The following is a 13,545-nucleotide window of genomic DNA, read 5'->3' as shown; positions in this document are numbered from 1 at the left end:
CCCCTCCATAGACACCTCTCCTTTATAGACAGTCTCCCCGCCCTGTGTCTGTTCCTCCCACACTAGACTCCTCCCCACCCCACCACCTCCTCTTTTCTGGATCTGTGTATCCCCAGTGGTCTGTACATAAATATTTAATGAACAAGAGAGTGAGTGAATTCCAACCCGAATACCTATTGAGCTCCTGGTCTGTGCCGGGCTGTATGTCTGGCCTGGAGAGTGCAGAGCCGGCAGGACATGGCCCCCGCCCTCACGGAGCTCATAATCTGGTGAGATGGGCTAGGGTCAGGGTCCGGCACCTGAGTGAGCCAGGAGGTGACAGGTGGGGAAGGAATAGGTAGGGAGCTGGGTGAGGGGTTGTGAGACTTGAGAGAACCACCAGGGCCTCCACCCTCAGGGAGCTTGTGGTCCAGTGGGGAGACAAAGCCAGCTCACATGAAGTGAGAGAGACATGGCATGGAGCCAGTGGTCCCAATGCCAGGCCATGGCCACCAGATTGATAGGAGCAGAGACTCCTGGGGACCAGAAGAGTTGGGGGCGGACCTCCTGCTCTTTCCCAGGGCCCCTAGCTCCTCCCATCTCTGGCTTCTGTCTAGAGTCACCTTGGCCCCTCTTGGAAGCCAATTACGTCCCCCAGTTGCAGCAGTGGGGATTAATATGATTAATAACGCCCCCAATCTCCCAGGTGCTGATTCAGCCAGGAGCTTAGGGAGGGGAGGTCACTTTATAAAGGGCTGGGGGGGTGGTCAGTGCACAGAGTTGTCCAGCCAGAGCCCTGGGTGGCTGAGCTCAGGCCTCCGCAGCACTCTTGGGTCTGAGCCGCCCACGGGGCAGCCACCAGGACCGCAGCCATGAACGGGACAGAGGGCCCGAACTTCTACGTGCCCTTCTCCAACAAGACGGGCGTGGTGCGCAGCCCCTTTGAGTACCCTCAATACTACCTGGCCGAGCCATGGCAGTTCTCCATGCTGGCCGCCTACATGTTCCTGCTGATCGTGCTCGGCTTCCCCATCAACTTTCTCACGCTCTACGTCACCATCCAGCACAAGAAGCTGCGCACGCCGCTCAACTACATCCTGCTCAACCTGGCTGTGGCCGACCTCTTCATGGTCTTCGGGGGCTTCACCACCACCGTCTACACCTCGCTGCATGGATACTTTGTCTTCGGGCCCACAGGATGCAATCTGGAGGGCTTCTTTGCCACGCTGGGCGGTATGAGCCAGGGTAGGGGTGGCGGGGTGGGGGATGCAGGAGCCAGAGGGGGTGGAGGGATCTGGAGACAGCCCGGGGATGGTGGCTAAGAGGCCTTCTCCCCGCTACATCCGTCAGCATTATCTGCTTGATCTGAAAACACCATCAGTGATGATACACTAGGCTGTGTATGGAGGGCAGCCCTGGGCACAGTTGATCTCGTGTGGAGTGGTGCTGCTGTCTTGCTTTATATCAGGGAAACTGAGCATGAGAGACATCCTTGGGCCTTGCTGGGGTCTCACTATGGTGGGGCTAGATCTGAGTTTCCAGCCCACGTCACAGTGGCCCCTCGGGCCTTGTTCTGTTCCCCTCAGAGCATCTGAGGAACTGAGCTGAGCACTGGGAAGAGAGATGGGCAGGACAGATCCCTGTTCTTAGGGCTCTCAGTCCAGGGTGGGACAGTTCTGTCCCACCAAATGGGATGATGATCATCATCATCCCAGATGATCAGTCCTCCAGCCACTGGTCTCCACCTGTGCTGGCCAGTGGGCTCAGTATCTCCCCACCGGCATCTCTCCGACCTGCAGAGAAGGGACCGTCTGTATGTGGGACCCCTGTTTCACCCCTGCCTCTGGACTGCCGCTGGGTGATCTGTGGTCATCAAAGGTGACAAACACCTAGTGATGGCTAGAGATTCCCTGGGAATGGGGCTGAGACAGCGTCCTGGACAAGTAAAGGAAAGAGGAGGCGAGGAGGCTGAGCAGTCCTTGTGGCTGGTGCTAGGCTCTGCCAGCTGCCCTCGGCTCTCTCCTGCTTGCCTAAGAGGCTGTGTGTCCCAGAGAAGGGGGTCCATTCTTGGTCTGAGCCAGAAGACCTAGGCCCTGGTCACTGCCCTCCCACAGCCCTGCATGTGTCTCTTCTCTTTCCTTCTTTTTGCTCAGCTGCTAAATGGGGTCTGTTATCTCTGCAGTACCCCCATCAGTTTTCCAGTCAAAGAAACTATTCGAAAGCATCCTTCAAAGCTACAGATGACCGCACAGTGTAATGCCTTCCTATGGAAGGGGTTTCTTCGAAGGGAAGGAGCTTCCCCACACAGAAAGGCTGGAAGTGGGCTGGGCAGTCTCTGGCTAGAAGGCAGGGGTGAGGCAGGTGCCACGTGTGGGCACATCTCTGTAGGGTTGGTGCCAGCTTACAATTATTATCCTGGAGTAATAATTAGTCGTGTTCACTTTCTCTCTCAGAAACATCCCGGTTTGGTTGATAAATTCTACAATCAACCTCCCTATTGAGTTTCTGGGGGTGATATCTGAATCCCTCCATTCTTTCCTGACTTTACCTCTGGGGACCCACAGACCCAGGTTATTTCATTCTCCAAGGGAGGGAAAGACTTCCAACTCCGACAGGCACTCTGCCTGTCACCCCAAAAAACACATGTTCTTCTGTGAAAACTCCCTACGGGGTTCCCAGTGTAACAATGACCCTAGGATCCGATTTTCCATTCCTCGCGAACCCAGAGCCCTTACTGAACTAACTCCTCTACCTGGGGGACGCTCCGCTCACTCTCCTTCTGCATCTGGGTCCTTCTGCTCCACAGCCCCTTCGTCTCTCCATCCCTGGTCCTGGCTCCAGCCCTGCCCTAGTTTGCCTTCCTGGCTGCCCTCTCCATTCCAGGAAGAGCGCTTCCTGCTTGGACAGACAGCAGGGTCCAGGTGGGTGGTGTGCTGACTGATCCCTGACTGCCTTGCAGGTGAAATTGCCCTGTGGTCTTTGGTGGTCTTGGCCATTGAGCGGTACGTGGTGGTGTGTAAGCCCATGAGCAACTTCCGCTTCGGGGAGAACCATGCCATCATGGGCGTCGCCTTCACCTGGGTCATGGCCCTGGCCTGTGCTGCACCCCCCCTCGTTGGCTGGTCCAGGTAATGACCCTGAGTAGAAAAGAAGGGTCCCCAGGGGGTCTTTGTAGGGTCCCCCAGCCAGGACTCAAAGCTGGCACTGTCTGTTCTGGGCAACCAGCTTATATGCCCCCTACCCCACATGCCCACCCTGGTAGCTCTCCCAAGGGAGGGGTTTAGGGCAGAGAAAGAGAGAATCAGACCCTAATGCTGCTATGGGGGCTGGTCCCATCTCCTGAGCCCCTGTGTCAAGGAGAATCCAAGATGCCTCAACCCTTCACCTTGGCTCTGCCCCTAATCCTCAACTAAGCCAGGGCCAGATTCCAATCCTCTTTGCCCCATAGGCAGTTCCCTCTGACCTTGGGCCTTAGCACCTGGGGAGACCAAGTCTATCTAGTGCCAGTGGTGACATGGTAGGCCCTGGGAACTTGGTCCTCTGCAGCCTCTAGTCCATCATCTCCAAATGGGGCTCAGATGAGAGATGGGAGGACGGTGGCTTGGGAAACTGGGCTGTGGGTTCCCAGAGGCCTCGCGTCCCTCTACTTCCAGGAAATTCCCAATCTCTCTTCCCTTCCCTCCTCTCTCAGCCTCCTGGGGTCAATATTTTGTTCCTTGTTGGGTCTGAGCCCGCCCCCTCCAACATCTTCCCCTGTCTTCTGCAGTCCTGCCCAGTCCCATCCCCCCAGGCACAGCCAACGGCCACTCAGGCCACTCCATTGTCACCATCCTCTGAAATCACATGGCCCTGGGACCTCTTGTTTCTACAAAATGTGCAAAGATCCCTCAGTTAACCTGTGTGCCCATCTTTGGCCTAGCAGACACCCTTACGGTGTCAGTAAGACCCTGGTTTATACAAACTGCTTCAGATATAGAGTTTGGGAGCTTTCCCCTTCTCCCCACCAACCTCTGCCCTGCACAGCCTGAGGCCCAGCCTCCAGCCATGGGGAGCAGCAGGTCTGGTGAGGAAACACAGCGCAGGTCAGCGGTATACGGGCTCTGCTAGGCAAGAGACTAGGCCATCTCCGGATATCATGACTGCTGTACAACCAAACCACAGTGTTCACCAGGTGCATTTGAACCCCTCATCTCAGTTGATTTGATCCCCACAGTCACACAGCCAAGCAGGTATTTCATCACATCCATTTTACAGGGAGGGAAAGCAAGGCCCAGAGCAAGACCAGCCACACAGCAGGTGTGTTGGCCAAGCGAGGGCCCTGACCGGCTGCAGCCTATGCCCAAGTCCCTCACACGTGGGTGTCCCTTATGCCCTCTCCTGTTCCCCCCGCCCTGCACATCCCTGGTGCTCAGGTACATCCCAGAGGGCATGCAGTGCTCGTGCGGGATCGACTACTACACACTCAACCCAGAGGTCAACAATGAGTCCTTTGTCATCTATATGTTCGTGGTCCACTTCACCATCCCTCTGATCGTCATATTCTTCTGCTATGGCCAACTCGTCTTCACAGTCAAGGAGGTATGGTCCCATGTTGGGCGCTGGGGATGTATGCGTTGGTTGGGATGAGCCCGGTCCCTGTCCCAGGGGAGTCTGGATAGCAGGCCCTGTGTCCCTGCAGGCAGCTGCCCAGCAGCAGGAGTCGGCCACCACCCAGAAGGCTGAGAAGGAGGTCACACGCATGGTCATCATCATGGTCATCGCATTCCTGATCTGCTGGGTGCCCTACGCCAGCGTCGCATTCTACATCTTCACCCACCAGGGCTCCAACTTTGGCCCCATCTTCATGACCATCCCAGCATTCTTTGCCAAGTCCTCCTCCATCTACAACCCTGTCATCTATATCATGATGAACAAGCAGGTGCCTGATGGTGGGGCAAGAGGGTCCAGGGGCCCCAGGCTGCAGGCACTGCCTGCAGAGGACAAACCACAGCCCGCACTGGGCCTCAGTCACCCCACCTGCAAAACCAGGCAGGGAGACTTGTATCTCCCAGGGCATCAGCGTCATCTGGGAGAAATACACAATCAGAAGCTTGGGGTTGCATTTCTAACAAGCTTGGGGTCGCATTTCTAACAAGCCCTCCGGGTGTCTCTGATGCATGAGAGGTGCCAGTCCAGATAGTTCTGGAGACCCACTTTAAAAGTCGAAGAGTGTAAGTCCCAAGCCTGGGAATGCGATGGTGCCGGTCTCCACAAAGCTGAACACAGAGCTAAGTCTTATGCTGAGGGATGAATGGATAAAGCAGTTCTTTAAACATCGACCAGTGACTTCTCGGCAGAATCCATGATCCAGTGGGGGAATACGTGGTCTCTGGAGTTACACATATCCGTTTCAAATCTCAGCTTTCATATTCTAGCTGTGTGACTTAGGCAAGTCGTGCCCTTTTCTGGCCCTCAATGTCTTCATTCTTAGAAAGGGCGAACTCCTAAACTCTAGGGTTAAATAAGATAACTTACAAATAACTCTTGGCACACAGATGACACCAGAGAAGGTCATGAGTAGCAAAACCCTATTGGATTTGGTCCCTGGCATCTCTGGGGCGGGGCCACGTGTGCTTACGAAGTTCCCTCCAGGGAGCCAGATTTGAGAGGGGCGTGGATCCTGGAAGGGCCAGCAGCAGGGAAGGGGTTGGAGGCAAATCTTGCCAACCACCACAGTTTGCTACATACACTTCCAGCAGACCCTGAGCCTGACTCCTGTCCTTTGCCTTCTAGTTCCGGAACTGCATGATCACTACCCTGTGCTGCGGCAAGAACCCACTGGGTGATGACGAGGCCTCCGCCAGCACCTCCAAGACGGAGACCAGCCAGGTGGCACCGGCCTAAGCCCTGCCGAGGACTCTACGGCCGACTGTAGAAGTCTCCCATTCCCCACACCTAGCCCCAGCCACAGCTGCCCCACAGGAGCCAGGTCTGTCGGAATCAGGCTGTGCAGGCTCCCTGAATTAAAATTCTTCTTATTATTATTGAGAGAAAGATGAGGTTCCCCACTTGGCCAGAACGCCCCATCTGGAGTCCTGAGTTCCCAGGGGCCATGGGATCGCTGGTCCCTCCTCCCCCCAACTCATCTCTCAAGAACAAAAGAACTCTTGCTCTCTGGAAAAGTGTCCCGGCTTAGGGATAAGTGTCTAGCACAGAGTGGGGCACACAGTAGGTGCTTAATAAATGCTAGATGGACAAAGGAAGGAATGAATGGAGGAATGAATGAAGGAATGAATGGGCTGGGAGAGCACATCTATCCTCTCGAAACCACCTTAGCAGCAGCTGGCTCTCAGCTGATGACCTTGAGCACTGGTTTCCCTCACCGGGGCCTCACTTACTTTCTGGAAATCCCATATCCCTGGCTCTGCCAACACATGGCTGCTGTGAAATCAAATAGGATTTTGTGTGTGCAGGTGCCTGTGTGTGTGAGAGCATGTAAGCACTTTGTAAATGGTAAAGGGCTGTACAGATTGTAGTTAACATTACGAATAATATAAATTAATATAATTAATCAATATGATCATCTCCTCTTGATAGTGACCGTTTTGAGATTGGGCAAAGTCCTAAGCATCCAGTCTCAGCAGGTTTCTTAAAATTAGCCAGGCATCAAGGCCAGACCAGGACTGATGGCTGGGCTGCAAAGGGGGAGAGTCAAGGGAATGCAGAATGCAGTCATCAGGACTGAAAAAATGTCAGGGGACTGTGAAGTCTAGGGGCAAGGCCCAGGATCTCACCTCTGGCCTGGAGCTCCAGGCCTGGTGCTTCCCCTTCCCCAATACAGCTGAGGGAGAGCTGGGCCTTTCTTTCAGTTTCTGCAAACCACCTACTCTCTTGTCCAGCAACTAGGCCACAGCAACTGTGGGCCAGCTTGGAGCTTCTGGAGGCCGTGTATATTCATTCACTTGCCCACACTTAATGAAGAGCTGAGTTACCCTTGTCTCAAGGAGCTTAAAAAAACAAATAAAAAGTTAGAAATTCCGATGGGCCCACCTTCCCTGGGGATGTTCACGGGTCCCAGATTCCAGCTCCCTTGCTGGGTGAGTCTGTCTTTAGTAGCTCCAGTCCATTCTCCATTCTGAAGAGTTCTTGCTGCGAAGCTGACCAGAACCTTCTGCATCAGAACTGAGTTTCCTCCATAGCTGCCCCTGCTCCACATAACAGAAGCTGGAAGCTCTAGCTCTCCCCAGCTCTGCTGGGACCCTGGGCAAACTGGGACATTGAAAGCTCAGCTCCTACACTCGGGGTTAATGGTGGTGGTTTTGTTGCTCTCCAGCTCTTTATCTGCGGAGTGGATTGAAACTGGGCGGCGCCCACCTGATCCCTTCACCCCCACGATGCCGGGTTTGGGCAACCAGCAGAGCCCCTTAGGGGTGTGGGGTAGAGGGAGCAGGCTTGGGAATAAGAAAAGCCCCAACTCTGGAGTCACAGAGACCCAGGTGGCCTGGGAAACTGCAGGCAAGTTTTGTCATCTCTCTGCATCTCCTTATATGCCAAAGGGAATCTTAAACCGAGCTTAAGAGGACAGCAGACTTCATGTGGCCAGCCTACTTCCTGGCACACTGCAGCTGCTGGGAGATTTGGATATTACTGGGCCTTCAGTTCAGCGCTAGCCTTACTGAGAACAACATCTACAAGGGGATCAAGGATGGAGATATAGTCCCAAGAGTTACTTGCAACCTCCAAGGTGGGAAAGGATGGTTGGACTCTGAGATGAAAGGTCCTCAGGGCCATGGTGGGGCTGGAGCAGGTGATAGCTGGGATCTCTACTGTGGCCCCTCTTTACTCTGCCTCCCTCAGTGGTGTCTGTCTGGATTTCTTTAGGGTCAAGGCTCAGGGAATCTAATTCCACAGGCTAAAACAAGAGGAAGAAGTTATTGGCTCCCATAAATGAAACGCCCAGGGCTTCAGGCACAGCTGGATGCAGGGGCTCAGATGTGCTCAGACTTCTGTATCTCTCCTTCTGGCTACACTTTTCTCTGTGTTGGCCCCACACACAAGCTCACTATTCCCAAGAGGTAGCACAAACATCTACCAGCAAGCCCTGCAGAAAGTGAGCTGCTTTTTCCCTGACAGTTCCAGCAAAGGTCCTGGGTAGGGTTCTCATTGGCCAGGCCAGGATCACCTAATCACCCCTACACCCATCACCAGACTAGAATGGGGATTCATCCTCTGATTGGCCAGACCTGGGTCACCTGAGCACATCCTCCCCCGCGCCCCCCCTTCGCCCACCCATCCCTACATAAACCAAACGGTCTGAGTGAGGGTGGGGACAGGAAGGAGCCCAAGGGATACCTGGGGCAGTGTCATTACCAGACGGAGGAGTTCCAGAGACAGGGTGGGCAGAACTAACAGTGGCCCAGAGGGGTTGGCCTCTGTTTAAGTGGTGATGGCCCGCTATACCAGGCCTCTTTCCCACAATGTAGACACGAGAGAGAAGATTCCCGTGGCTGGTCCTACAGGTCTGACCCATTTCCGATCTGTTAGGCAGTGGGAGAGACAGGGGCATTTCTGCTGCCCTGTCTTGTGCGCAGCCCTATTTCTTCACCACCCCCTTCTTTACTTATTCTGACGAGTGATATGCTTGTTTCAGTCCCACATCCAGAGAAAAAAATTTACTCTCAAACCAGAAAAGTCTCTGTTTTTTTTTCCTGATAGAGAGGAAGTCCTCTTTCTCTCTTTCATTTATCATTGATTCGACAGTCACCTGCCATATACCAAGGCCGGCAGCTGCTGGCTTAGCTTGAGTTGAGGGCATTACCTTATCTCCAGGCTCAAGGTGGCAAACTGGTTTATGAAATGCCTGTTGTATACAATCATATCTTCATTCAACCCGGCCTAAGGAAGCTGACCCTGGGCCAGGATGTCCTGGGGACTCAGAGATGGATTGGAGGGAGCAAGTGTCTGGGCTGTGACCTGGCCAGCCTCAAGGACACAGAGCTCTCTCACTCCTGATCTTGTTTCTGGGAGCAGAGAGCATAAACCGACCCTCCCACCCGGGCACCACCACCAAGGCGGCAAAGCCTGATGGCAGCCTACCCTATGCCCCCCCCAGTAGAGACGTGCACTCCTGACACCCCAGGGTGCTCCCAGAAAGACAGTGGGTGCCCTTCCCAGCCATGCAACCTCGGACCGTTACCCCAAACCTCGCTCGGGTCCAGGCCCCTCAGCTTTAAAGAGGAGACTCATCCCAATTGGTAGAATTGTCTGTAGAGACTAACGAGATAATTGCTGTAAAAACTGCAATGCACGGTAGACATGGATAAACGCAAGTTTCCTTCCCAGAGATGTGAACCAAGTTCAAAGGAGCAGCCCCTGGGGTGGTGGTCAAGAGATTAAAATAATGGAGGGGTGTAGGGAAAGGCAGAAGCAAATGCTAACTGCCCCCCATACTCATTCCCTTTGCTTTCTTTTAGTGATATCACCCCAAGTTCTAGCTGGGCACCTAGAGACCCAGCACGGGACAGCATCTCCCAGCTTCCCTTGCATCTGCAGTGGCATGACATTAAGGTCTGGCCAATGGCGTATAACCAGAAATGGTATGTGCGGTTCTGGGTTGCACATTTCAGAGAATGGAGGCATCCTCCCCTTCTCTTGTTTCCTGTCTGATGGCTGGAATGTGGTCATGATGACCAGAGCTGCAACAGCTATCTTGTATCATGAGGGAGAATCTGTAGTCAGAGAACAGCACAGCAGCAAGCAAGGAACCTGACTGGGCGTCCCATGTTCCCTTTCAGCCCTGCACAACTCACTCTTGAAGAGTCTCATGAGACAATGATTTCATGGTTTTTTTTGTTTAAACAACTGTTATTCTGGAGTTATAGCTAGTTTCGTCACTAAAACAGAGGGCTTCTGGGTTCCAGCCCACCATCTGGACTCGGGAAGATCTAGTGCAGATCCTCTCTGAACTTTAGCTTCTTCATGTATAAATAAAATAGTGAATATAAAAATGTACGCGGACATAGAACATGGTAGCTATCACTATTTCCACCCTGCCCTCTATGCATTCATTGACTAAAGTCACCAATTCCTTGATGCCATAGGGGCTAGAGTTACACAAAACCAACACTCTGCCGCTGCTTCTAAAAGTCTGGAACTGTAATCTTCAGGCTTATGAGAGGGTTCACATGTAGGAGGCCCCCACTGAGGGCTCAAAAATGGTAAAACGTTGTCAGCCTGACTCAAATCCCACACCGGCTTCAGTAGGAGTCACGTAAGTACACGGAGCAGCCTTCCTCTCTACAGCAGCCTGAGCCTTACAGTTATCATTTCCCTGGAAAAAGGCAATCCTCTAGAAGAATTTTTAGATCTGCAGCGCATTTTAGAACTTCTTCCCTCCAAATGCAAAACTCTATCCTGGCACAGCCCAGGAGCAGGGTTTCATCTGAAGCTTGTGGAAATGTTTGTATCTCTTGAGTCTTTCTCTATTTCTCAATTCTTGGAAATTCCCCACAATGTGATCAAAATTGCGGCCCCTGTTTGTGCCAGCACCATGTGCTTCTTTGCCTTATCTCGCCTCCTGCTCTAACATGGTTCTTGCAGATGGCTCTCAGGGCCCCCCTCCACTCAGCCAGGCTGGGCTCTGGCACTGGGGTTCCATAGCAGTAGGTTCTGAGTGCCTACTGTGTGCCAGGCACTGTTCTAGGCACCAGGGATGCCACCAGGAACAAGACAGACACAACCCTGTCCACCCCCACCCCGTGCCTTCCAGGGGCCAGTGTGGGAGAGTTTTGCCTCAGGGTGCTGGAGGTTCCAGGGACTGCTGGAACCAGACAAGGGAATCCTAACCTCCTAAGGGGTCAAGGAGGGCTTTTCTGAGCTACACTGAGGCTGAAAGGATGAGTGGGAAACAATTCAGAGAAGGTAGGTGGGGATGAAGAAAGGCCCTCTAGACAGACTGTATCAGTTAGCTTATGCTGCATGACAAACAGTCCCCAAACCTCATGGCTGAAAACAACACGCCATGTATTGTTGCCTGTGACTCTGTGGGTCAGCCAGGTTGTTCTGCTGATCTGGACTCAGCTTGATCAATCCCTGCTGGGCTCCTTAAAGCATCTGTGGTCAACTGAAGGTTTGGCTGGTGGGCCAGCTATGGGCTAGGTGACAGGGGTGCCTTAGCTGTGGGCCTCTGAGCATCCAGCAAACTAGCCAGGGCCTGTTAACATGGGATTGGTACTGGCATGGCATCACTTCCACTGTATTCTGTTGATCAAAGCAAGTCACAAGGCCAGCTCAGACTTAAGGAGTGTGAGAAGAGCTGCAAAGTTACATGCAAATGGACATGGACACGGGCAGGGGTGAAAAATTGGGGCCATTTCTGCATCCATCCAACATACACACAAAAGGAACACAAAGGAGAAAGGCCAGCTCTTAACAATCTAGCCCATTCCAAGAGCCACAGTGGTTGGACTGCAGAGCTCCAGGGGGAAACAGGCTCCGTGAGCCAAACTCAAGAGGTCAAGCTTCCCTTTACGGGCAGTGGAGAACTATGAAGTGTGCTAGGCAACGGAGTGCTTCCTAATTTCACTTTAGAACACTTTGATGGCCATTGCCTCTCTCAATTCAGACATCTGGTCTGGAAAATCCCAACAATAAAGAGACTATAGGGAGAAGAATGCAAGTGGCGTTTTAAACCTGAATCCTCTGAATGCCTGGGTGGCTCAGTCGGTTAAGTGTCTGCCTTCAGCTCAGGTCATGATCTCAGGGTCCTGGGATCAATCCCTGCATCAGGCTCCCTGCTCGCTGGAGAGTCTGCTTCTCCCTCTGCCCCTCCTCCCACTTGTTTTCTGAATCTCCCTCCTTTCTCTCCGAAATAACTAAATAAACCTGCGTCCTGCAAATCCTACACCCTCCTCAGAGGTAAGCACTACTATTACCTTGGTGTGAATCCTTTCAGACCTTCTTCCGTACCTTCACTTACACACACACAGAGATACACACACACTCATACGCTCACACACATATTCTCTCTTCTCAGAAGACGTGGCAGGGGACCGTATTCCACAGACTCATTCCGGTTCATTCGTTTTCATCTTAAAAATTTATCTTTCTATCTAGGGGTGCCTGGGTGGGTCAGTGGGTTGAGCCGCTGCCTTTGGCTCAGATCATGATCTCAGGGTCCTGGGATGGAGCCCCAAATCCCGCTCTCTACTCAGCAGAGAGCCTGTTCCCCGCCCCCAACCCCGCTTGCCTCTCTGCCTAATTGTGATCTGTCTGTCAAATAAATAAAATCTTTTTAAAAATTGTCTATCTATCTATCTATTTATTTAAAGTAGGCTCCACACCCGATGTGGGGCTGGAACTCACAACCGTGAGACCGTGAGACGCATGCTCCACCGCCTGAGGCAGCCAGGTGGCCCTCTGGTTCACTCATTGTCTCTGCCATGCACTCCTCTACCAAGTGAATGGACCATGGCTTATGCGTTCTCTCTTCCCCAGCTGTGGATTCTGGTTGTTCTGGACGTGCGTGTGGGCCCCCGTATCTCTCAGTGTGAGAGTTTCTCCCCGACTTCTCCCTGGAGCAGAGCTCCACGGCTGGGACGTGGCCCAAATCTGTAGCTCTCCTTGTGTTAGATGTCACCGCGCTGCTTCCCAAAGCGGCTCCCCCTCCCAGCAGCTGTGATTTCTTGACGGCCTGGCTACCGGCATCTGCATGAGACGTAAATACCTGTCATGCCAGCAGGTGGAAAAACCACCTGCGCCTGTACTAATTCACCCATCGTTTCAAATGGCTGCATGGTATTCGGTACTCAGGGAGTACTTCAGCCAAACCTCGAGGGATTCTTCTGGTAGTTCTCTCTCTCTCTCTCTTTTTTTCTTTTTCCAGATAATGCATCAATTGTTTCTTTTCTGACTAAGGCAATTCTAGGACAGAGAAGGGGAGTTGCTGAGTTCAAGGGAATACCTTTCCAAAGCAGGCTGCCCCCCAATTCCCTCTCCTGGTGGAGACACTGGGTGCACTTCCTGCATCCTTACCTACACTGCCTTTAATTTTAGTCAGTTTGTTGGAAACTAGTATCTTATCGCTGTTTCAGTGTGAATTATCCTGAGAGCCAATGAGGTCAAGAAACACCACTTCTTGAGAAACCAAGGGAGGCAGTGGCCTGAGAACAGGAGTGGCATTGAGGTAAGTGGGCCTGGAGGTAAGTGGTCATTTCCACGCCCCAGGTGTGCCCAGTTCCCCGTCAGCCTCTCCGGGCCCTGTGGGGGTCGAGGGCACAGGAGGGACCGTCATCTCAGCGCAGATCCGTTTTGCCATGGGAAAAGTCAATTGAAAAATCAATTGACTCACCCAAGGTCACATAGGAGTAGGGTGCCAAGCTGGGCGTCCACGCACAGGGCAGTATTGCAGTGCCCCATCCCAGCCCTCCTGCCCCAATCAGCAGCCCACACAGCCTCCCAGCCCAATCAGGGGCTAATTGGAGTGGTGGGGCTGGGCTGTTGATATATAAGAGGACCGAGCAGCCCTGGAAGTTTCACGCCTTGGGAGGGGTCTGACCATCAGCGTCTGCGTCCCCGTCTACCCATGCA

At 53.1% G+C, this 13,545-nt stretch overlaps 1 protein-coding gene across 1 annotated transcript; it reads left to right on the top strand.

Annotated features, from left to right (window-relative positions):
• The first annotated feature begins 851 nt into the window (after positions 1-851).
• On the top strand, positions 852-5,862 carry RHO (rhodopsin). The gene is made up of 5 exons (XM_044255216.1): positions 852-1,212; positions 2,939-3,107; positions 4,392-4,557; positions 4,658-4,897; positions 5,752-5,862. Exons 1-5 carry the CDS (start codon positions 852-854, stop codon positions 5,860-5,862), a joined length of 1,047 nt encoding a protein of 348 aa, XP_044111151.1.
• Positions 5,863-13,545: the final 7,683 nt, after the last annotated feature.

The sequence above is a fragment of the Neovison vison genome, chromosome 6, assembly GCF_020171115.1.
Source record: "Neovison vison isolate M4711 chromosome 6, ASM_NN_V1, whole genome shotgun sequence".
NCBI classification, from domain to species: domain Eukaryota; kingdom Metazoa; phylum Chordata; class Mammalia; order Carnivora; family Mustelidae; genus Neogale; species Neogale vison.
The sequence above is the reverse complement of the archived record's forward strand: the minus strand, read 5'-3'. Positions and strand labels throughout refer to the sequence as shown.